The 23,616-nt window shown below is 29.0% G+C and overlaps 3 protein-coding genes across 4 annotated transcripts; all 3 read left to right on the top strand.

The window, feature by feature from the left end:
• Window positions 1-2,888: 2,888 nt before the first annotated feature.
• On the top strand, window positions 2,889-5,760 carry LOC132923412 (ubiquitin recognition factor in ER-associated degradation protein 1-like). Of its 2 annotated transcripts, XM_060987394.1 has the most exons (5): window positions 2,889-3,152; window positions 3,225-3,339; window positions 3,399-3,553; window positions 3,969-4,526; window positions 5,413-5,760. In XM_060987394.1, the coding sequence occupies exons 1-5, from the start codon at window positions 3,150-3,152 to the stop codon at window positions 5,485-5,487; spliced, it is 906 nt and encodes a 301-aa protein (XP_060843377.1). In that variant the 5' UTR covers window positions 2,889-3,149; the 3' UTR covers window positions 5,488-5,760. The 2 variants fall into 2 exon arrangements, with proteins under 2 accessions (XP_060843377.1, XP_060843376.1); XM_060987393.1 differs by lacking the exon at window positions 2,889-3,152 and having other exon boundaries at window positions 3,216-3,339.
• A 3,797-nt stretch (window positions 5,761-9,557) lies between these two features.
• On the top strand, window positions 9,558-12,546 carry LOC132919672 (WD repeat domain phosphoinositide-interacting protein 4-like). The gene is made up of 7 exons (XM_060981445.1): window positions 9,558-9,890; window positions 9,982-10,056; window positions 10,146-10,329; window positions 10,396-10,576; window positions 10,644-10,852; window positions 11,130-11,350; window positions 11,809-12,546. Exons 1-7 carry the CDS (start codon window positions 9,845-9,847, stop codon window positions 11,916-11,918), a joined length of 1,026 nt encoding a protein of 341 aa, XP_060837428.1. The 5' UTR covers window positions 9,558-9,844; the 3' UTR covers window positions 11,919-12,546.
• A 141-nt stretch (window positions 12,547-12,687) lies between these two features.
• Window positions 12,688-20,436, top strand: LOC132919671 (histone acetyltransferase KAT8). The gene is made up of 7 exons (XM_060981443.1): window positions 12,688-13,298; window positions 17,520-17,631; window positions 17,695-17,839; window positions 18,647-18,865; window positions 18,928-19,158; window positions 19,225-19,469; window positions 19,535-20,436. The coding sequence occupies exons 1-7, from the start codon at window positions 13,106-13,108 to the stop codon at window positions 19,779-19,781; spliced, it is 1,392 nt and encodes a 463-aa protein (XP_060837426.1). The 5' UTR covers window positions 12,688-13,105; the 3' UTR covers window positions 19,782-20,436.
• The last annotated feature ends 3,180 nt before the right edge of the window (window positions 20,437-23,616 follow it).

The raw sequence follows: 23,616 nt of genomic DNA, 5'->3' as shown, positions 1-23,616 counted from the left end.
CTTCGGAAATCCTGGAGTTTGCCATCTGTTAGAACTTTGCAAAAAACTACAGAGAATTGGGAAATTAATCCTGGTTTGAATGAATTTTTGTTCAAAGTTCTAGCAGTAAAAGCAAACTCCATGACAGCAAAGGCTAAAGAATGTGTCTTGTGTGTAGATGAAATGTCACTTAAATCTTTTCTTTTCTTTGATTTCAAAAAAGATGAAATAATAGGTTTTCACAATACAGGATTCATTAAAACTTGCGATGTTACTAAATCAGTTATGGTCATTATGATCAGTGGTCTACATAGTTCTTGGAAACAACCTATAGGCTATTTTTTTGTCGCTTCTACTTGTACTGGATATGATCTGCAAAATATAATCTTCCAAACTATTCAAAAGTTGTCCAATATTTCTTTTAATGTAGTAGCAATGATTTCTGATTTAGGCTCAAATTTTAAGCGCTTTGCAGATCAACAAAGCATTACCCCCCAGACCCCTTACTTTAATGTTGGAGACAAAGAAATTGTTTACATGTTTGACCCACCTCATTTATTAAAGGCAACTAGAAATAACTTTTTCAATTACCGTTTCAAATCTCAAAACAAAATAGCAGAAAAAATTCATCTTACAAATTTTTATGATTTTGATAAAAGTAAACAACATCAATTGGCACCTAAATTAACAGATGTTCATTTAAATCCTAATAGTTTTCAAAAAATGAAAGTCAAATTTGCATGTCATGTTTTTAGTCATACAGTGGTTGCAGGGATGACTACCCTAGTTTCTTGTAATGAATTGCCACATAGTGCTTTCGATACAATTGATTTCATAGATTCCATGGATAAACTGTTTGATATATTTAATTCCCGCCCCAATTCTACCGAAGTTTCTAATCATGATGGATCAAAACGTTATTCATTGCCATTTTCAAACTCTTCTTATCAGAAAGATTTTTTAAATTTAATGTTTAATTATTTTGAAAATTTAGAAATTCAAAAATTTGATGCTGTAAAAAATGAGTGGGTCAATATAGCTAGACACTATAATATAAAATTTATTAATGGCTGGTTAATATCAATCGCTGGATTAAATCGTCTTCATCAAAATTTAACTAATAGCAGTGATTCTGAAATAGATTCAATATGTACTAATAGGTTAAATCAGGACAAATTAGAAAATTTTTTTGGAACTGTAAGAATTCAAAATGGAAATTGCATAAATCCTACATGTATTCAGTTTAAAAGAACTTTTAAAAAACTTTTTTGTCTTGATTATTTTGAGCACTCTGAAGGTGCTAACTGTATTCAAGATTTAGATGATGTCTTACTCACTCTTGAAAAAACTCCTATAAGTGAAATTAAAGTACTTTTCCCTGAAAAAAATCCTATTCAAATTCCATTACCTATTGCAAACATTAATAATTACAAACAAATTAATATACCTGAACAGAATGCTTTGACATATATTTGTGGTTACTTAATTGGGCAATGTTTAAAAGTTCATCAATGTACAACTTGTTTAAGTTTTGCACAAGCAACTACTTCGTTATCCAGTGAAACATTTTATTCCCATTTTAAATCATATGAAGCAAATCCTTCTTTATTATTTGGTAATTTAATGATGCCCGATTCTACTTTTTATCAGTATATTTTTCAAATTAATCAAGTTTTTGATAGACATTTCATTTCATTAGCTCCTCAGCCCAACGTGGGTAAGACTCTTAAAGATTTAATTTTAAATACAATTTTTTTCTATCATCCGTGTGATAATTTTCCTAAAGACTTCTTAATTAACTTATTCTTAAGATTTCGAATATATAACTCATTAAATAGAACCAACAAGAAATCTCAAGCATTACGTACTGGTAAAATGAACAGAAAAGTTCAAATTCTTTCAAATTTATAAATACTGAATTTAAAAAAAAAAAACCAGCTGTTGATATTAATTCATTTTTGTTTATGCCTATAATGATTCATAACCAACGAATGTGTAACAAATTAATAGTAATTTCAGTATTATTAGCCAAATACATTTCACTAAAATTGTTCTTTTTAGGACTAACCTCTGGTCATGTAACAAATAATAAAATTGAATAGTCTTTTATTATATTGATTCAGAAAGCGAATACTTTACTTAACCAGTTCTTTTTAGGACTAACCTCTGGTCATGTAACAAATAATAAAATTGAATAGTCTTTTATTATATTGATTCAGAAAGCGAATACTTTACTTAACCAGTTCTTTTTAGGACTTAAACAGTTCTTTTTAGGACTTAAACAGTTCTTTTTAGGACTAACCTCTGGTCATGTAACAAATAATAAAATTGAATAGTCTTTTATTATATTGATTCAGAAAGCGAATACTTTACTTAAACAGTTCTTTTTAGGACTAACAACTGTGATCATATGAAAAATAATAAAATCGATGTATTCTTTTATTACAGCGAGCCATTTAGTATTGTTATAATAAAATGTATGTATTCTTTTAATGTAATATATTATTTTTCATTGAATAAATTAAATATATTCTTACGAAATTTCCAATGTGTTTGTTCTTTAAGCCTAGTATTTTATTCCAAATCCAATTACCTATTATTACACTAGTCATTAATTTAAGTATTGTAATATTTTTTCATTAGAGTAAATTTTAAATCTTAATACATAAACATAAATCTTGGTAAAATTAATAAACAATATTGTCGTATTCGTATTGTACAAAAACTACAAAATGGTACAAATGATATTGTGATATTGATATGATATATTTAATTGATAACGTATGCCACGCCCATCTGGAGACCGTGTTCAAGGTCACAACTGCCTGATTCGGCCAACGCACGGAGTTTCGTACCCCTGGTACCATAGTAGACATAAATTATAATATGGTTAGTACACGGTTTCTTTATCATGATCTGGATAACAGTAGTTATTATCATTTTGTGACTTTGCATTATACCTATGTAATTTAAAATGTTTATTTTTATCGTCGTCATACAACACAATTCACAATTTAGTATTTACAATAACATTTGAATCCCTTATACTATTATTTTACTAATCACTTACTATAATATTGCTGTAATAAATAACTATTCGGTAGTCACTATTCACACTTTCATTTGGAAGTCCGTAACATACGTCTACAATAATCAACTTTGAAAATACAATGGTGATAAAGCCTCTAATTTTCTGTTACTGTTCGAGCTCAAAACTTTGTTTAAATTATTACATTATGTTTCAGTTTTCTCTGAGTTTATTCAATGACATACTACGACCATTTAACACGTCATACAGATGTTGGTCAGTGTCAATGCTTCCAGGCAGCGAACGAGAAGATGTTGAACGTGGTGGAAAAAGTAAAAGCCACTTTATTCCATTTGTGTTTACTATTTTTTTCTTAACACAAAGGTTTCAGTTATAATGCCTCCATCTGCTCTGAACACATTGACCCGATTAAATATCAATTATCCAATGTTGTTCAAGCTTACCAACAAAAGAAGCAACAGACAAACGCACTGTGGTGTATTGGAGTTTATCGCAGACGAAGAAAAAATATATATTCCTTATTGGGTATTGATAATATTTAATACATAATAATTAATAAGCATAAGCTGATACTCATAATATTGATTTTTTTTAAATTCATGTTAAATCTACTTGCAATGCATGAATCATTAGTATAAACTAAATAGTTAAGATTAACGAAGGTAATCTATAATTCTATGAAAAATTCAAAATTTAAAATCTTTTAAACTAAATAAGAATTTATTATTTTAACTTAAAATAACCCCCACTACAAGAAGTTTAAGAAAAAATATTTTTCTAAAATTGTATATGAGCATTAAAAATTGTTGATTGTCTTTATTTACAAGATATTTTTTAGTATGGCAAGACATTCATTTTTTTTATTTTTTTAGAATTTTAATTAGATTTGTTTTACAGTTATTGTAATCCTCTTGTAATCTTACAACTGTATTTTATTTAGATGATGAAAAACTTATTACTAGATGAAGGAGATATGGTGCAAGTGGAAAGTGTTTCTTTAGAAGTAGCCACCTTTTCAAAGTTTCAACCTCAAAATTCTGAATTCTTAGATATTACTAACCCAAAGGCTGTTTTAGAAAATTGCTTGCGTAATTTTGCTTGTCTGACTACTGGTGATGTAATAGCAATAAAGTACAATCAAAAAATATATGAAATGTGTGTGTTAGAAACCAAACCAGGCAATGCTGTTAGTATCATTGAATGTGATATGAATGTTGAATTTGCTGCTCCAGTGGGTTATCAAGAGCCTATACATGAAAAAAAAATAGCTACAGAAGAGATGATGGTTGATCCTGCTGATTTAATGCCAGAACCAACTGGTTTCATAGCTTTCAAAGGCTCAGGCAATAGATTAGATGGTAAAAAAAAGAAAGAAAATACTGATGATCTACTGAATCAAGTTAAAGCAGCATACCAAAGAGGTATTCCAGATTATAATTATACCTTAGGAACTATACAATTCTTAAGGAACATCCGTCCTGTTATTAATGACAAAGAGGTAATTACTTGTGTATATTTCAATATGTTAATACAGTAAGACCTTACTAGTCCAACAACCTGAATAATCCGACACTGTCTTTTCCTTCCTCTTTCTGATATATATGAGTCATTATTAAATTTGACTTAATACACCTGATATTATAATAATGAAACAAAAGTGACAAAAAAGATACAAATTAAAAAATAAAATCATACATATTACATACATACCTATAGGGATGGATTGGTCTGGCGAACTACCAAATAAAACTTGGCAGGCTGGTTTTGACTGTTTTGTTGGATTTTTTTTATTTTTGTGATAAATTAGTACAAATATTGGTAGAAAATATGATTGATTTGAATTTTTTAAACCGTATAGTAGCTGTAGTTGTAATCAAACATTAGAAATTCTAAAACTCGGTAGGCTAATATCTAGCCAATCTGACACTGCATACATACATACATACATACATAAATTTTTGTATTAATATCAAGTTGTTTTATTTTTTGGTGTAGCCTTCAATACTTCTACAAACCCTGATCCCATACAAGTTTTGCTAGCGAGGTCTTACTATATCTATATTCTATTATCTATTTTATGTTAGACTGTCATGTCAATGAATATAATATTATATAAGTACATAGTTGTTGTCAGTATGTTACTAATGATACTACCACCTACAACAACTTATCTAAACATGGATTTGGTGTATAACATATAAATGTGAAATCAGTCTCTGATGGACTGTTACTCTTTAGTAAAATTGAGTATACAAACAAACATTTTTGAGTGTTGAATTTATAGTATTTTTTACCAATAAAATAAATCAATTTACTATTTAATATATTTTTAAAAATTTTTATAATATGAGTTATATTAACTATATTAATATTTTACATTTCAGAATGAAAATCAAGATGAATTTAAGCCATTTGCAGGATCTGGATCAGTATTAAAAACAAAAACAAAAAAAAAATAATATGTATCTTTTTCAAAACATGTACATATTTGTTTATTAATGAACATTTAAATTTTAAATTGTGTATTTTTTTAGTTTTTTCGTAATAATTTTATATTTATTGTAAACTGGTTTTAACATGGTGATTATTAATTTATAATTAAAAATAAGTATTTCATACAATTATAAATTCAAGCTTTGATTTTTAAATCTAAGTATAATATACTTATTGTAAATAAGAATTTCACAAAAGATAATAGAAATAAAAAAAATAATTATTTAGTTCCTATAATATTTACAACGGTTTATTTATTTTTTTTACATTATTTGTCAACAATCAACACATGAGTAATTATATAGTACCATTGAGTATATATATATATATACTCAATGATAGTAGTTCTAAATTATATGTACATTACGACATTACGTCATTACGTAAATTTGAGAGGAGATTAAGATGTCTGGTTGGATTAACTGTAAGCAATTTTAAGTATCTTTGGAAAATAAGATAATTAAAATAAAGTTTTAGATAGAAAATTGTTTCATTCTTTTTGATAGAGGAAGCTTAAGTTACCATACAGAAAAAAATTAATTGAAAAGCTTGTATTGTCTTGAGATTTGACTCTTTCAGTACCCCAGGGAACAATTCCGTATGACTAAATTGGTTGTAGGAAATTTTGGTTTAACAGTAAACGCTTTGAGATTGAGATATCCATGTTGGTCCTATTAAGGATAAGTGCTCTTATTAGAATTAGATATAGATGAATGTTAAAATTATTTCCTTTTGCTTTTAAGATAAGATCCCCATCGAGTATCCTGTAAATCAGTGGTGCCTAACCCGCGAAGGTATTCTTTGTGGGCCGTCACAAATTTATAAATCAATTTTTTTTTCATTTGTTGATATACTGATCATTGTACTTTTATATTTGGTGACCCGCTCAGAGATGATTGTTTACCAAAGTGGCACTCCAAATAAAGTTGGGCATCACTACTGTAAATAAATAAGCTGAGGTATTTGGCTTTCCTTGAATGAATGACTATAGAATTATTAAATCTAATTTTAGGACAGTCCTTTGATCTAAGGGTTGAATGTTAATGTAATGTGAGATGTGAGTAGGTACATTTCAGTTAATAGATATATTTTTATTTTCATTACACCAATGAGATAGCATGTTGAGATGATTTTGCAGATGAATGGATCGGGATAGGTAGCTACTAGCTAGTATAGCAGTATCATCAATGTAAGTTTCAATAAGTGTATTTTCAGTAACATGTATGTCTGCTGTAAAAATAATGTACGGATAACCTATATGTAATGTTGAATGTTGATTCCTTCAATTCCTTGCAAGACGCTGGCAAGTATAGGTATCATGATTATTGGAGAACATATAATTAAAATCAAGCTTAACTTTAAGGGACTTGTTTTCAATGCAAGTAAAAATAGAAAGTAATAACTAAAAGGAGCAGTAAATGTTTTTTCTTAATTTGTATAGTAAGCTGATGTGCCAGACCGAATCAAATGCTTGTGCAACGTCAACAAATACAGCTAAACAGTAATTCTTCGTTTCAAGGGCAGTAGCAATAAAATCCAAAACTTTATGGAGTTGGTAAAAAGTATGTTTTGGGTGAAAACCAAATTCAAATTTCGGTATGTCATTTTTTTTATGAGATACTAATAATAGTCTCTTAACTCTTGAGAAGAAGCTTATAAATCATTTAATATTAAGTTTTGAATAATTAATAAGGTGATTTAACTCTCAACTTTAAGTTATTATTTTATTGGACCTTTTATAATTCAGTTTAAATTCTAACTAGATAAGTTTAGTTTATTAAAATTAAAAAAAGAAATTTATCGTTAAATCACAGATTTGTGTTTAAGTTTTAAATTTTGAGAAAATTTAATATTTATGAAAAAAATAATGTGAGGTATTTAAATTTAAATACCTATTACTTATTTTGTTGACTTGTTGTAACTACTTAATTTAAAATATATTATTCGTAGGAAGAGGAACTTATTAGCTATTAACTACTTGAAACTAGTTCATACGGTACATTCATAGAACAAATTATAGGGCGGGACTCTTTTCGCCCTGCAAATATTTTAAAACTTTCCCTTTCCCTTTTTTTACTTTTCGCCCAAGAATATTTTAGCACTTTTTGACCATATTCAGGGTCGGCTGGGGTACCCGAGGGTACAGACAGGAATTATTTTCTGGGGCCCAATAATTTTATACAATTATACTGTATTTTTGGGTAGGTAACACAAACTGTGTATACAAGTGCCCAGATAGGAATCCTGGCTCTCTGGCCTTGGCCAGGTCGACCCTGACCATATTTTTATAATACACACTTTGGGAGTCACTTTATTATTTATTTGTATAGATTAGTTTTACAAAGCCTTTTAGCATTACTCAGAGGGCCAGAGAATACCACGAGGAAGCGGCTTTTATTACTCTTCAAAAATATATTGTGTATTTGTAGATATTATAAATTTAAAAAAATATATTACCAATGACATTTAATTATTATAAATTATTACTATAATTTGGCGAATTATATTTGTTATATAAGAAATTTTTTTTTGAAAAATAGTATACACTAGATATTTTTGGAGAGTAATAAAAGTCGCCTCCTCGTGGTACTCTCAGGGTAATGCTAAATGGCTTTGTAAAACTAATTTACACAAATAAATAATAAAGCGATTCCCAAAGTGTGCATTATAAAAATGTGGTCAAAAAGTGCTATAATATTCTTGAGCGAAAAGGGTAAGTAGTTATAAAATGTATAACTCCACAAATATTTTTGATGAGTATCTGAGGTAACGAAATTTTGTATTTATTTATGTATTGGGTGTCTCAAAAAGAACGCCGGATTTAAAACTATTATAGATAAAATTTATTTATGCAAAAATAACAAAAAAAAACATAGCATTCTTTTCAGAATAAGAGGTTGAAGCAGAGCATATTTTAAATATTTTAATATATTAAGTAGGTGCCGTTATACTATTATAGTGCCATTTTATAGTTCATGAATGGACCTTATACAGTTGTATCCAATGTATCCCATGCCCTAAGTTCCGGGGCACATAATTATAATAATTATTTCTTTATGGCTTATACTATAGTGCCACAAATTCTGCTGCAACATAATAAACAATTTTTTCCTCGTTACTCAAAATTATTTCGGGGAAGAGACCCCTTCTGTATACGTGCCTGGTGCCACCTATAGTCATAAGTGCAAAAATTTCAAGGGGGCTTGGGGACTTATTCTCATTTTTTTGTAATTTAAAAATAAATAAGTAATCTTAAATACTTCAATAGGTACTTAAAATTTGCACCAAATTATTATATTATTATTTCTTAATTTATTATTCAGTTTCATTTACTAAATATTTAAAAAAAAAAATGAGCTATTTATAGACATAATTTGTGATTTTCAATTTCTTTTAGTTTTTTTTTTATAAACGTTAATTAATTTTTTTCGTTAGTTGATAAAGCTTTAAAAAGGTTTAAACAAAGTTCCTCATAAGCTGTCAATGCTGTTATTATAAATTTATAACTATTTCAGAATATTAAAGATACATTGGCATTTAGCATGATTTTTTTTATAAAATATTTAAACATTTGATATTCAAAATATAGTAAATATACTATAGTCGATTAGTCTATACTTCTATAATACAATATAGCAGACTAATTACCTACCTTTCTCCCTTTTTTTATTTTGCATATCTCAAGTATAATGCCTATATAATTGCATATTTTTAATTTTAAACATGAAAAAATGAATAATATTCTAATGAAAATAGATAGTATAAAAAAATAGATGCCATGGTATACCACGCTGTTTATTTCAATTTAATAAAATTTTGTAAGACCAAAATAATTTAAAAAATATAAAATATTACAACGACCGACGGCTGTTTTATAAATTGTCAACATGTCAAATAATGAAATAACGTATCAGAGAAAATATGACAATGTGGTTATTTAAATTGTGTAACACGACGTATTATCACAGAATTTTATTTATTATTCTACTTTTAGGTCTATGGACGCAATAGACTTTGCAGGTGCGCAGTAGTGCGGTACCACGGCTGTAAACATTATCTACAAACGTGCGCAGTACCACCGAACAACTACATACTACTGAATTACGTGTGAACGTGATGGATTGCGGTGATTACGATAACATGATTTACAGTACCCAACGTTAATGACGAATTCTTTTGTTATTTGTGCGTTTTAGAATTTTCGTTTTTTAAGGAGTTTTCGAAATTCGAATGGGCTTGGTGCGAACTGTGCGTGTAAAGATTATATTACTATTAATATAAATATTGTCTCTGTGACTATTGGCGGTCTCAAACTATAAAAACATGAATGAAAAAGGCATAATCAGTTTAAGTTTCAATCAAGATCGTAGTGAGTATATAAAAAACATTTTAACTTACTGCCTACTGTAGGTAGTGTTTTTAGACTTGACTATAATCCCCAAATTGTTTTCATTTTTCAGCTTGTTTCGCCTGTTGTACTGAAACTGGCTTAAGAATTTACAATGTTGAACCTGTATCACCAAGAGAAAAGTTCGGTAAGTCAATGTCAAGTAACGCAAAATACTTTGGTGAATTTCTATACTACATTTATGATTGAAACCACATTATTTGTTGTGACTTATAGATTTTGGTGGTGTATCGAAATGTGAGATGCTCAATCGAACAAATCTTTTTGCCATAATTGCTGGTGGAAAATACCCAAAATATTCTCAGAACACTGTACTGATCTATGATGCTTTGTTGCAAAAATTTGTGATGGAAATTACTTGTGCCTCCAGTGTAAAATCTGTACGAATGAGGAGAAACAAGTTAGTATAGACCTATTATTCTCTTAATGAAATATTCAATGATATTATTTTAAATTTATAACTTAGAATAATAGTTGTAACTATGGACAAGATATCTGTTTTTACATTTCCTTCAGTTGTTAAGCACATAATCAATTTGGAAACTCGTCCAAACCCGATGGGATTGTGTGAAATCACTCCTTTAGAAACATCTACAAAGCAAATTATTGCATATCCTGGAAATAAAATCGGTAGCATTCATATTATGGTAATTATAGATAATATTATAATTTATATTTCACAAAGTTATGTACAAAAGTAACTTTTTTTTTTAGGATGTTTCAAATTTAGAAGCAACAAGTTCTAGCGCTCCGGCAATACTCAATGCTCATCAGGGAGAGATTTCATGTTTGGCTATTAATCCACTCGGTACACTTATAGCTAGTGCAAGTTCCAAAGGAACCTTAATCAGAATCTGGGATACTTCTCATAAAGTCAAAGTTGCTGAACTAAGACGTGGGTCAGATACAGCAACATTATACTGGTATATAATTTTTTGTTAAAATTTTTTTGAAGGTAACAACCATAGGCACAATTTGAGGGGGACTATTATTATTTGCATGTATGTACTGTGTATATGCTCCCTGAGATATATACAAACCATTTGGGGGGGCTAGCCCCCTCAAATTGGGCTTATGGTAACATCATGAATTATATTGTTTAAATAATTAAATATAAGTTTTTAAAATGGTAAACTATGATACAATTTGTAAAATAAAAACATAATATAATTAAATATTGTGTTTAATCTGTTTTTACAGCTTAAACTTCAGTCCTAATTCAGAATTTTTATGCTGCTCAAGTGACAAGGGCACAATTCATATATTTGCAGTGATAGAATCTGACTTAAATCGCCGATCTAGTCTATCACCATTTAGTTTTTTCAGTTCTTACTGTCAATCACAATGGGCTTTGGCTACTTTTACAGTACCTCCAGAAGTGGGCTGTATTTGTACTTTTTTGACTCTAGATACTGTTGCTGGTAAGGATAAATTGTTAGTTTTTTAAATATCTAGATAATTATTTAATATGCTTTTTTAATTACAACCATTCTTTGTTGATCTATATAAGTACACCAATTCAATATTAATAATTTAAAACATTTTAGTCATTAAGAAATTTGTTTATTTTATAAAAATTATTTATTAGGCAGTGCAAGAATTATTCGTATAAATTTAATATAATAGTTACTATTGTGTGATTATGTGATCCTGTTTTGTGATTTGGGTTTTACTTCCGATTTTTGACTAAGCAAAAGCTGTCATTTCCAGTATTGTGTATCTTTGACCATTTTATTAATGTTGCTTGGCATGTATAACTGGCTATTTGCCAGATTTTCAATTCATTTTTTTCAATCAAATAAACTACTATTAGACAGTTTGCTTATATATTATATAGATTATTTTATTTTAGTATAGTTTCATTTAACTTATGTTACAGCTATTTGTCTTGACGGTACTTATCACAAGTTTGGATTTTCTAAAGACGGTACTAGCAGACGTAGAGCGTTTCAAATATATTTACACAATTGTGAAGATGAAGAAATTTAAATTTTTTTTTTTTTGACTTGGAATTTTCTATTATATAAATCTATTTATGTACCATAAGTTACTCCTAATTCATTTTAAAATAAATTTATGTAACAACCGTGTAAAAAAAAAATAAACATTTAATTGATTTATATTTTTTTTTGCTTATACATTATGTGTAATACAAATGTTATACTTTTTTTGGTTTTAAAATTTTAATTTAGTTCAAAAATAATGTTTTTTATATTATAAACTTAAACATATTATTGATTAGTGGAAGTTCAAAACTTTTTTTGTTACACATTTTCCATATCTTATAGATATTGTAATTAATGTAATTATTTGTTTTTAGTTTGGTATTTAATTTTAATGATGATCTATATTGTACGTTGAATTCAAATTTTATTACGTTATATACAATTATGTTTTTATTTTATATATAGTTATTAAGAATAATTTATACTGTACGTCTTTTTAGCTATATTATTATGTAATAACTATTATCTTGAAAACAATTATAATTTATTGATTTTGTCTTTTTTTTATGTGGAATAACATAATGTAACTGTTGTCTACTGCGTAATATTTACGTGTATACTTTACTGTGTTTATTTTGCAAAAAAAAAGATACTTGAGATGATTATTTTTATTACATTGTCAAAAATTATCCGTATTCCGTCTATCTAATATTATATTGCGAATTGAGATTCAAACGATCTTAACTCGTGTTTGGCCATCGTTCTTTGTTCCATGATGGAGATCCGGGGCATTAATTTATTCTGTGACATTACGTTGACTTTTCGTTCCATGACTGCGGTGGCGAGGTCGTTTGGGCGGCGCTACGATGAGGCGCGCTGGTCGGCATCGTAGCCTGGACGACGCGGGGTGGGGCGCGTAGCCCAAACAAAGCCGACACCGCCCGTACCCGACGTGCGCCGCTCTCAGACTTGCGAACTGTGCCGTTGTAGACTGTGGTAAAGTAGCGAGGACTGGCTGCAGAGCATCACTGAAGCTACAATAGTAAACAGCAGTTGAACTCACTACCACTGTCGTCGTCGCATTATCCTCGTGGTTACCGGTTATGCCTCCGCGCTAAAAATCGAAACGTGTAAAATATTCTTATTATTATTATTGTCTTGCGATAATCCCGCCACCGTCGCGCGCTTTTTTATAAACGGTATCGACTTGGCCATCGCCCGGTAACTATTATGGTCGTGCATCACAGTGCGACGTCCGTCAGCATGGAGGTGGATCCGCCGCGGAACGCCAACAGTCCCGACGATCCAAAAACTGCGAACGGTTCGTCAGAGAACGAGAAAGCTGAGGACTCAGAATCGTCGGAAGATGGGCCGTTAGACGTAGGTGAACACTATCTGGTTCGCCGGTACGACGACTCGTGGCGTAAGTACACACAACCGGCTGGTTGATTATATCTAATAAGAAATAGTATCGATAGGATGAGACGGTCGATCGATCGATGGGTAAATAAACATTTTTGCTATCCTCCTCCGCAGCCTCCGCCGGGAGCCGACCCGGCCGGTGCCGCACAACGTGATTTCAGTGCATGTGTGCGTGCGCGCGAGTCGTTGGTCTTGCGCCGCGTTCGTGCGGGTGCGGATGAGGAGCTCTGCCGCCGCCGATCGCTGACGAAATGTTGTGCAATCTATAGCCGTCGGCCGGCGCGCAACATGTGCGATCGTATGTACACACCGTACACGCACGACATGATTATTATTGTTTACGACCGACTTGTCGGGCCGACTGTATGTAGTGTGACTAAAATCGACATCTGCGGCGTTCGATCAGTCGGTAGCCCGACGAATGCGAAGCGCCGCGCCTGGGTCGTCGACTCGTTGTTCTTTTGTTCGTTTTCATGCGCGCCGGCGGGTTCCAGCGCAGTCCTGACCCCCCTGCTTTACTTGCCCACCCATCTGTTCCCCGCGACCGTTACCATCACCACCGCCGTTGTTGTTGTTGTGATGGCGGCAGCCCGTCCCTCGACCTCTAAAACTTCAAAGAAAAATAAAACGTAAATAAATAAGTACGCGATGACGTTTTCGGGCCGCCAAGGCGCGTTCACGACCGCCGTTGTTTGCGTTCGATACCGTTCGGCGGCGTTCTCGCGCGTAATTTTCGCCCGCGCAATTTTTCCCGCCGCCGCGACCTCACTCTCATATTATGCTTATGCCCGCGCGTCGTCGTTATTATTGATATTGTTCCGCTGACCGACGTCGCGCGTTCAGTACTTGCGAATTGCCGAAACGAATTTTTGCCATTTTCCATGATTTTTTTTACCCGCGCACTTCTTGAACTTCATCTTCCAACGAGTGAATGAAGTCTGGGGTCACTTCGTTTATTAAAATTAAACCAAATGAGCGATTTTGGTTTGACTCTAAAATTAATAAAAATAAAATCTAAACCTTACCGATTTTTTTTTTATATTTATTTAAAAAAATATTTTTCAACTTTTGAGATAATGATTGCTTTACGTAGCGGGTTCATAATGTTTCACCGTGAAATACAACATATATCTCACACTGACAATTGTAGTCGTCACACAACGCTCGTTATGTGTCAATAACTGTTGTTTGTAAAATATAAGTTAATAATAGGTAATAGTTACATTAACTTCAATTTTAATATAAAACTGTAAAAATATATTATTTCGCATTTTCTTTCGTGTACGGGTTTTTTTTTACGCATATAGTATATAATTAACACGCAATAATTCTGATACTATTTTGGAGAAAACTAGATTAAAATCGTCCTATTCGAAGACCTTAGGAAAATAAAGTTAAAATATTGACTATCCTGTGTTAAACGTGATATAATATGGTTCCTCTATTTTCTGTTTGGTAAATCAGTAGGTTAGATGTGTTTGCCCCCACCGCTATATTATATCTTCATATTAATAACATTATTTTATTAATAATTAATGATATTATATTGCATTCGTTTATATTTTGTATTTTTTATAATGACGATAATGGATACGTTTCACAAACAGGAAGAACGATAAATACGCGTGCGTAGTGGTGGCTGTCAAACCCCTCGTACATATCGTATCAACCATCGTACTATATAAATATAATATTGATATTAAAATGTAATATTCAATGTCGTATCTAGACTTGATATTTTATGTCCGTTTTTCGTAAAAAATAGAACGTCTATATGTACTTATCTACTATTTTTATTTTTATTTGTATTCCAATATTCTTTGTTACTACTATATTAGCCATTAGGTTTGTGGTATGTATTCATTGTCCACTGAAAGAACTCTGAGCAGATCAACAAAATTCGGTTTTTTTACGTGACACCCTATTTTAGTAGAACCGGTATTGCGATGGCTGGGTGTCGCGTGGGGTTTCGCAGAATCTGTATGTTCTCTAGCTAGTAATATAGTTAATATAATAGTAGATGAATCGTACACGGGTATACCCATTTACTGGGATAAATCATAATTGTCCTCCATTATATCGAAAACTCGGAGCGAAATATTTATTCGCGCAGATAATAATTATATTAATAATAATGATATGACCACATTGATCACAAGCTGTCTACTTTTGGACTATTGTAGTTAGTAAAAATGTCTTTAAATAATTATTTTTTTAAAATTAACTATAACAATATACAATAGTGGCATAAATTAAAAAATGTATAGTACCTAAAATATTTTATTGTACCTATAAAATAAAAATAATAAAAATAATTTTCTCGTTAATTTTTTTAAGAAAGATTTAATATTGTAGGTAATGTCTTATGATGAAAAAACAAAATTAAATTATTTTACATATGAATGATTGTGTATCTATACTATATAGTAGGGATGTCCTTTAACCTTAACTGTGGGAGCCACAATTTATAAAGTTGATTCGAGGTGAGCCCTATTGTAAAGCAATGTTTATTAAATGGAGATACAATTTTCATTTTAAATCAAATGAAGGAACATTTATTTACATTTAATTTTAGTCTAAGTTTAGTTCAAGAGCTGCATGCGGCTCGCGAGCCTCGTTGTGACCACCCCTGCTATATGGGCTAAGAAGGGCCTATGCTGCTTAGCATCCACAGGCTTCTAATAAATAACCCTAGTTTCCCTGAATTATTTTTTAACAGATTGCATGTAAATTTATTTTATGGTTTGGATTTTATGTAGGTAATTGAAAACTTAATTTTGTATGCACAAATTATTGTTAATATTTCATTGATTTAGGTATATATAATAAAAATGTGTATCTGTTTTATAAATTTATTAAAACGAATTATTTTTAATTATATGATTAATCGTGTGGTATGAGAGAATAGTCTAAAACTAAATTATTATGACACTCTTAATTTACATAAAGACTGCTACATTATTCGTTTTTCTGGATCTGACCATTCAGATATAACATCTTTGTGTCCTTTACGCCCTTTCTTCTATAGTCAGCCACAAGAATTTATAAGAACCAGTTAAACACACTTGTTTGATACCTACAATTAAATATATAATTTGTTTTTAATGCATTTTATCCAGGTCCACAAATATGTATAGTAGTTATGGCACGGGTCTAATGTGCATACATTTCATGTCTATCTATTGCATTTGTTCTGAAATTATTTATATTAACTTTTAAATGTATTTAATAAGCAATTAATAGAAACCTATAACTAATTACAAAACCAATACAATTTATTTATTATGCATAACAGATTGGTCTTTTGATCTTTTTTGTATTTATAGAAAGTATTTTTCTGGCAAATATAAAAAAAAAATGAATGTGCTAATATTTTTATGTTTGTAACTTATTGATACGTATCATATGTGATGACCTAGGTACTTATCATAGTATAATTTAGGTACCTATCTGTAGTTACTACTTTCATATAAATAAAATCTAAATTAAAGTTCAATTATTTTTCTTACATTTTAACAATTATTACATGAGTAAATATATGATGTCATGTTTAGTTTTATAGTTTTTTCCTGTTATTGATTATCTGCTTTATGATTGAATGGTTTTAATAATTGTTTTATTTATTTAAATTTAATTGTAATGACAATTATAAATAATCTAATAATAATAATATTAATACATTTATCTAATATTTAACTACTCTACCTACTTTACATTTATAACTAATAATAGATAATATTTTTATGTTAAGTCTTGGACATAATATCTTAAATATTCAATATCCTAGTTGATGTTATACTGAGTTATGTTCTAGAAAAATAAAAATAAGCATTTTAATTCGATATAAATAATATAAATATTATTTTATATGCTCTTTAAATGTAGAATTATTAAAAATGCGTGGACAACAGAAATGTATTAAATATAAAAAATATCAATGAGTTTTTTAGTAGGTATTCTAATGCTGCTTCATAGTTAAATAGGTATCTATTAAATTAAGTGTTAATTACCTGCTGCTATACTACTATACCTACTTGGTAGAAAAAATATAAAAAAAATTAATTTTATTTCTAGAACTTAATCCAGTTAAAATTATATTTGATTGATTAAATAAAATAACATGAATGAGTCACATATCAATATATTATATTATTTATGTATTTATATAACTAAATATTATGTCACAGATTAATATAATATGTCTTTATCTATTATTAATTAGATCCTGCTGAAGTCTTACATACGAGGTTCAATGATACAGAACATCTTTTTGAGTATTATGTACACTATGAAGGGTACAATCGAAGATTGGATCAATGGGTGCCTAGAGATCGGTATGAATCATTTAATTTTGATTTTTTCAGTAATTAAAAGTAAAATATCATATTATGGTTTAGGATAATGAATTCAAGATTTGATATTTCTGAAAAAAATTGGAAACAAAAGGATGTGAATAAAAATTTAGATCTTTTAAATCAATCAGATAGAAAGATCACTAGGAATCAAAAACGAAGACATGATGAGATAAATCATGTTCCAATGGTAAAAATTATTTATTATACTTTTTTTAAAATTTAATATTATAACTATGTCAACCTCAGTGATGTAATTTAGATTCCACTAGGTATATATTAGTATCATACATTGTGTGTTAAACATTTTTTTGTTTATCATTTGGCCTATGTGATAATCAACACATTCAAGTTTATTAAATACTGTTATTTAAGTTAATGAACTTATTGGATAAATAATAATAATGTAATATTTTATAATAGCATTGAATCAATACATATTGTTAACATAGTTAACTTATTTTATGGTAACCATATTATCAAATCTCATATTATAAAAAGATGTTAATGTTCTCTATGACGAACAGGCAACATAACAAATTTGTGTTCAATGAAACTAGTATTATAATGATAACTTTAATATATGAGTGTATCAAACTTTTATTAAACTTAAAGCTTAGAATATTATCTGTGTTTGGACTTTTCTATTGTTTAATAATATTTTAATTTTTTTATGATAAATGAGTATTTTGAAACTATAATATTTTACATGCTTATAATTTACATGGAAATTAAAATATGTTTAAAATATTTAAAAGGTAATTAGCGATAAAGTATACCCTTTTTTCTGGGACACACGGTATATGGTAGTCTGCATAAAATATTGTGTATGTATTTAAAACATTAATTGTTAAATTGTGAAAAATTTAATACCAAAAACATTTTTTTTTTCAATATTTATAAATTGAGTTAGAAAATAATTATTGCCATTAACAAGGATTTCATTTTATTATTAAATAATCATACAAATAATAACATTGAATTTTATTTTTACTAGTCTTATGCAGAAATGGATCCAACTACAGCTGCATTGGAAAAAGAGCATGAGGCAATAACTAAAATAAAATACATCAATAAAGTACAATTGGGAAAGTACGAAATTGACACTTGGTATTTTAGTCCATTTCCAGCAGAATACCAAAAAGAATCTAAAATTTGGATTTGTGAATACTGTTTAAAATACAGCAAATTAGAAAAATCATTCAAATATCATATGGTTAGTGTTAATTTAAAATATTAGTAATTTTTTATATATTTAACAAATTTTTAAAATTTTAGAGCCAATGTACGTGGAGACAACCACCTGGAGTTGAAGTGTACCATAAAGGATCATTATCAATCTGGGAAGTGAATTCCAGTCAACACAAAATGTATTGTCAGAATCTTTGTTTATTGGCAAAGTTGTTTTTAGATCACAAGACACTCTATTTTGATGTTGAACCATTTTTGTTTTACATCCTTTGTGAAGTTGACAAAGTTGGTGCCCATTTAGTTGGATATTTTTCTAAAGTATGTTGATTAAATTTAAAAAAATATATTCTAAATTTAACATTTCTTTTTTTTATTCAATTTTAGGAAAAAGATTCGCCAGATTGCAACAATGTAGCTTGTATATTAACAATGCCACCATTTCAAAGACAAGGCTATGGCAAACTATTAATAGCGTTCAGTTATGAATTGAGCAAGCTGGAAGGACTTGTAGCCAGTCCTGAAAAGCCATTGAGTGATCTTGGTAAATTGTCATACAGATCTTATTGGTCATGGATACTGTTGGAAATTTTGAAAAATGCTTGTGGATCTTTATCAATTAAAGACTTAAGGTATATATTTATCAAAAATCATTGATAATGAGAAGAGCTATTAAAAGTTATGTAATTTATTGTAGCGCGATGACTAGTATCACCCAAACGGATATCATTTCAACGTTACAGTCCATGAACATGGTAAAATACTGGAAAGGTCAACATGTGATTTGTGTGACACCAAAAAATGTCGAACAGTTGATTAGTTCAGAGCAATATAAACGACCCAGATTCATATTGGAAGGAAGTGCTATTAAATGGACACCAAAAAAGTACAATCCTCGCCCAGGACCATCTAGACATTCAAGATCCCAATACTTAGCTGGATAAAGAAATTGCTGCAGATCCTGTGAAATTATTAACATTACCTAGTAGTCATTTAAGATTTACCTAATGTAAATAGTTAAAACTTTTTTACATATATATTTTAATATATATTTTGGGAAGGTTTAAATGACAAGGGCAAACATCAGTATTGCTGTTCGTTAAGGACTGTTATGGATTATTGACAACAAACATTGAATTAAAAAAATTATACATTCTCGGAATTTTTTATATATCCGACGACTTGTTAGACTGTTAATGGGTGGTGTTGTAAATGATTTATGGCGAACACAATTGATGTGACAGGGCATCAGTCATGCTAGACTTGTGGTTGCTCCCCAGTACCCAATGGTGTTAGTCTTGCATAGATACACTTATTATTAGGGTTTAGCGTGATAATATATTTGCTATTTTAATTAAATACCATATTATATTGTCCCTTGTCATGCCTTTTCATCATGTGATAGTATTTTATTTTTGACTTTTCCAAGTACACGCTTAAGGCATAAGTTGACATTTTAATTATCTCATTGTATTTCAATAATTTTCTATTTTATATCTTTTGTATTTCATTAATTAATGTGAATGTGCTTATGTTTTAGCGTAAACAAATAAAATAAATGCAAACTTACATTAATTTTGCATTTAATTTTAAATATGATTTTCAGGATATTTTATTATACTAAAACAGTATGTATACATAATTCCCTATATCAGATCTTTGTTTCATGTACCTCTTTAGTTTCCTTTTTTAAATCCGATAATTATTCATATTTCATACATTTATTGATATATGCTGTTAGCTGCACAATAGCAGTCTTATGTACTCTGTTTATGAACTAGTAGCTTAACTAATGACTGCTCTAAGCCCTCAATGCATCTCATTTTCATATTTTTTAAATTGATGTTTAGAGTTATGTTTGATACTTTGATTTAAGAATATTGGCGAATCATTCACTTGGTTAATATTAATATTGGTTAAAAAATAAAAATCTTTCTTTTCAATTGTGAAATTAAAACTTAAGATTTATAGTAAATATATATTATATATCCACATTATGATAAAAAAATTATATCTGTACTGTATTATTATCGAGCTGTTGGTGCAAAGTGAACCTATTATTAATTAAAGTTATTGCATTTATTATTATATTCCAATGGGTTTTGTTGAATATGACATGGTTTATGTTTGTAAGCAATTAGATTACTTTCTATTTCTTTTGTATTGATAGTGAAAACTGTTAAGTTTTTGTAAAAGATTTGGTATAAAAATAAGGTAATATGGAAGTAGCTGATGCTTATGTATACTATAACTTAAGCAGATTAAATATATTTAGTTCACTGTTGAAATGTAGTATGATATTTAGTATATCTACTTCAATTTGTATTATACGGTAATACTAATAATCCTATATTTTATAATTACTCAATAGCAATGTGAAAACAACTAAGGAATATTAAAGAATTTATTGTCCATAATTCTTCCTAACATTTTAATACGTAATCATTTCTATATTATTTCTAAACCCTTACTATTTGTTATTTTTTTTTCAAAATTAATGGATGTTCATCTATAAGTTTCTATATAAATATAATAATTATGCCTGGAATTGTGTAATTTATTCAAACCTAAAATGTTTCAACATTTTTATATTAATCATTTTATGCAAGGTCTATTTCATGTCTACTTAATTGCAATCAAATCTCCCTGATTTATTGTATATTTTTCAAGTTTGAGTTCATGATACAATTCATAAATTATTTCTTAATTAGAAATCTTAAGTTGACTAATGATATAAAAAACTTAGTTTGATATATTCTTATAATATAAACAATGCATTTGTGATTGTCAATGCTCATAATTTTGTTTCATCTGATAATATTTTAATCATAAGTAGGCATAATTATATTATTTGATTCCATTAATGTTCAAATAAAAAAATAATAATTAATGAATTATATATATATATAATCATTTTTTATTAAATTTCTTTGCAAACAAAGATTAATTTATAGCTTAAAATATAAACTTCAAATTTGCTATACTGATATGTTTTTAGAAAGAATGAATTCCTTGCAAAATATATCTGTCTTAGAAGTACCTATCTATCTGCCTATCAAAAATATTTAATAATAGTTTTAGTTTAGCACTTGTATCATACATTTTTATCGATGATTGTTAATTTATACGCGTATGGAAAATAATGAAAAATGAGAGATACAAAATAATGGCTATATGTCCTAATAGTTTCAACAAATTATTTGTTACCAAGTGTCAGTATAGTCACTGTGTAATGTGTACCATACAACCACAGAGTAGAATGTTTTGGAAATTTAATGAAAAACAGAAGATGCTGACTGCTATAGTGCTATGGTCTCCTAATTTTTTCTAGAGGGACCTATCAATTCCACCAATATCTATAGGTAGTTTTAAAACAACTTATCTATTACCCATCTACTAATGTTTATGTGTAGTCATACTGGTTTACTTATTAATTATTAGTATTATTACTTATTATAACTTGATTAAAAATTTACTTGAGGAAAATTATTCTTTTAGAATTTAGATACCATTAAATGGGTCAACTTGTGCAAAAATATCACCTTATAGTTTTACCTCCATAAGACCATAAAAGTGTCTTATGAATTAATTAATGTGATACAAATATTGTGTTGTTATCTAAACTATATTTAAAATCACTGGTAGTGTCGCCGCATCAAATTTTAAACATAACTATTAATTTTTATTAATTCAATTTATAGTTAATATCTATCGTTTTGAAAACATTAGAAAACTTACTCTAATACTCGTTAAATGAGATGTCTTACATACAAATTTATAACAAAATATATGTTTAGATATGTGTTAAATTTACTACCGTACCTACTCTATATTATTATAAATTTTTATAAATCACGTTTTACTTATTTAGTCTAATTTTAGCCACAGTTATTTAAACCTAGCTGATTTAAGTTATATCTGGGATAAATTTAAACAAGTCCATTCCATTTAAACAAGACTAGGTACCTAATATTAATACAATTTAGACATTTCGTCTTAATGGTTCCTATAAACATAGGGGGGGAGGGCAACATTCAACATTTTTTTTTACTATATAGATATTGAAATTGTATAGTTAATAAACTATATTTACCAGTTAAATGTGGCTACTTTTAAAAATTTCGTGGAGTCCAGACCCCTTGGACCCCCTCACAGATACGCCTTTGCTTATAGCTAAATTTTAATTTTGTACAGATTAGTATTGGTAAATGTAAGAGAAAAATTGTCGGTCAAACATACAAAAATGTTTCTAATTCTGATTTGCAAAAAGCTGTTGCTATCGTTAAGAACGGTGTTTTAAGTCAGCGTCACGCAGCTAATCAATTTGGAATTTATTCTGAAGACTACAATAAACAGAAAAAGAAATAAAAAAATTTGAAGCCTATTGGGAGACCTTGTGTCTTATCTAAAATAGAAGAAACTATGTTGCTAGACGGACTATAGGTATACAGTTGAGAAATGGGGATTCCCTTTGACATCAAAAGACATTGCTTTTATTATAAAAAAATATTAAGATACTGAAGGTCTTGAAGAATCAAGAATTACCATGTATATTCCGATAAATGACGAGCATGCTCAATTTTAAATGTACATAGATTTATCGATTATTCGATTAACTTGATTAACCCATAAGGCCATAACGGACTAACGGGATATAACAAGTGTCAATGTTAAACAATAGAAACACTTTGGAAGTTGGCGACACAACAATAACACATATACTCGTAACATTAGAATCACAACTCTAGGAAGTGATGGTAGGTACTATGCATGTACGAC

This window comes from Rhopalosiphum padi, chromosome 2, assembly GCF_020882245.1.
Source record: "Rhopalosiphum padi isolate XX-2018 chromosome 2, ASM2088224v1, whole genome shotgun sequence".
Classification (NCBI taxonomy): Eukaryota; Metazoa; Arthropoda; class Insecta; order Hemiptera; family Aphididae; genus Rhopalosiphum; species Rhopalosiphum padi.
The sequence above is the reverse complement of the archived record's forward strand: the minus strand, read 5'-3'. Positions and strand labels throughout refer to the sequence as shown.

Excerpts from the sequence above, each read along its gene's own strand:
- LOC132919672 (XM_060981445.1), top strand. The coding sequence starts at position 9,845 with ATGAATGAAAAAGGCATAATCAGTTTAAGTTTCAATCAAGATCGTA. Across the intron at positions 10,853-11,129 it reads GATACAGCAACATTATACTG|CTTAAACTTCAGTCCTAATT; the intron begins GTATATAATTTT and ends CTGTTTTTACAG. Across the intron at positions 11,351-11,808 it reads GACTCTAGATACTGTTGCTG|CTATTTGTCTTGACGGTACT; the intron begins GTAAGGATAAAT and ends CTTATGTTACAG.
- LOC132919671 (XM_060981443.1), top strand. The coding sequence starts at position 13,106 with ATGGTCGTGCATCACAGTGCGACGTCCGTCAGCATGGAGGTGGATCCG. Across the intron at positions 17,632-17,694 it reads CAATGGGTGCCTAGAGATCG|GATAATGAATTCAAGATTTG; the intron begins GTATGAATCATT and ends ATTATGGTTTAG. Across the intron at positions 19,470-19,534 it reads TTATCAATTAAAGACTTAAG|CGCGATGACTAGTATCACCC; the intron begins GTATATATTTAT and ends AATTTATTGTAG.
- LOC132923412 (XM_060987393.1), top strand. The coding sequence starts at position 3,216 with ATGTTTCAGTTTTCTCTGAGTTTATTCAATGACATACTACGACCATTT. Across the intron at positions 3,554-3,968 it reads AAATATATATTCCTTATTGG|ATGATGAAAAACTTATTACT; the intron begins GTATTGATAATA and ends TATTTTATTTAG. Across the intron at positions 4,527-5,412 it reads CTGTTATTAATGACAAAGAG|AATGAAAATCAAGATGAATT; the intron begins GTAATTACTTGT and ends TTTACATTTCAG.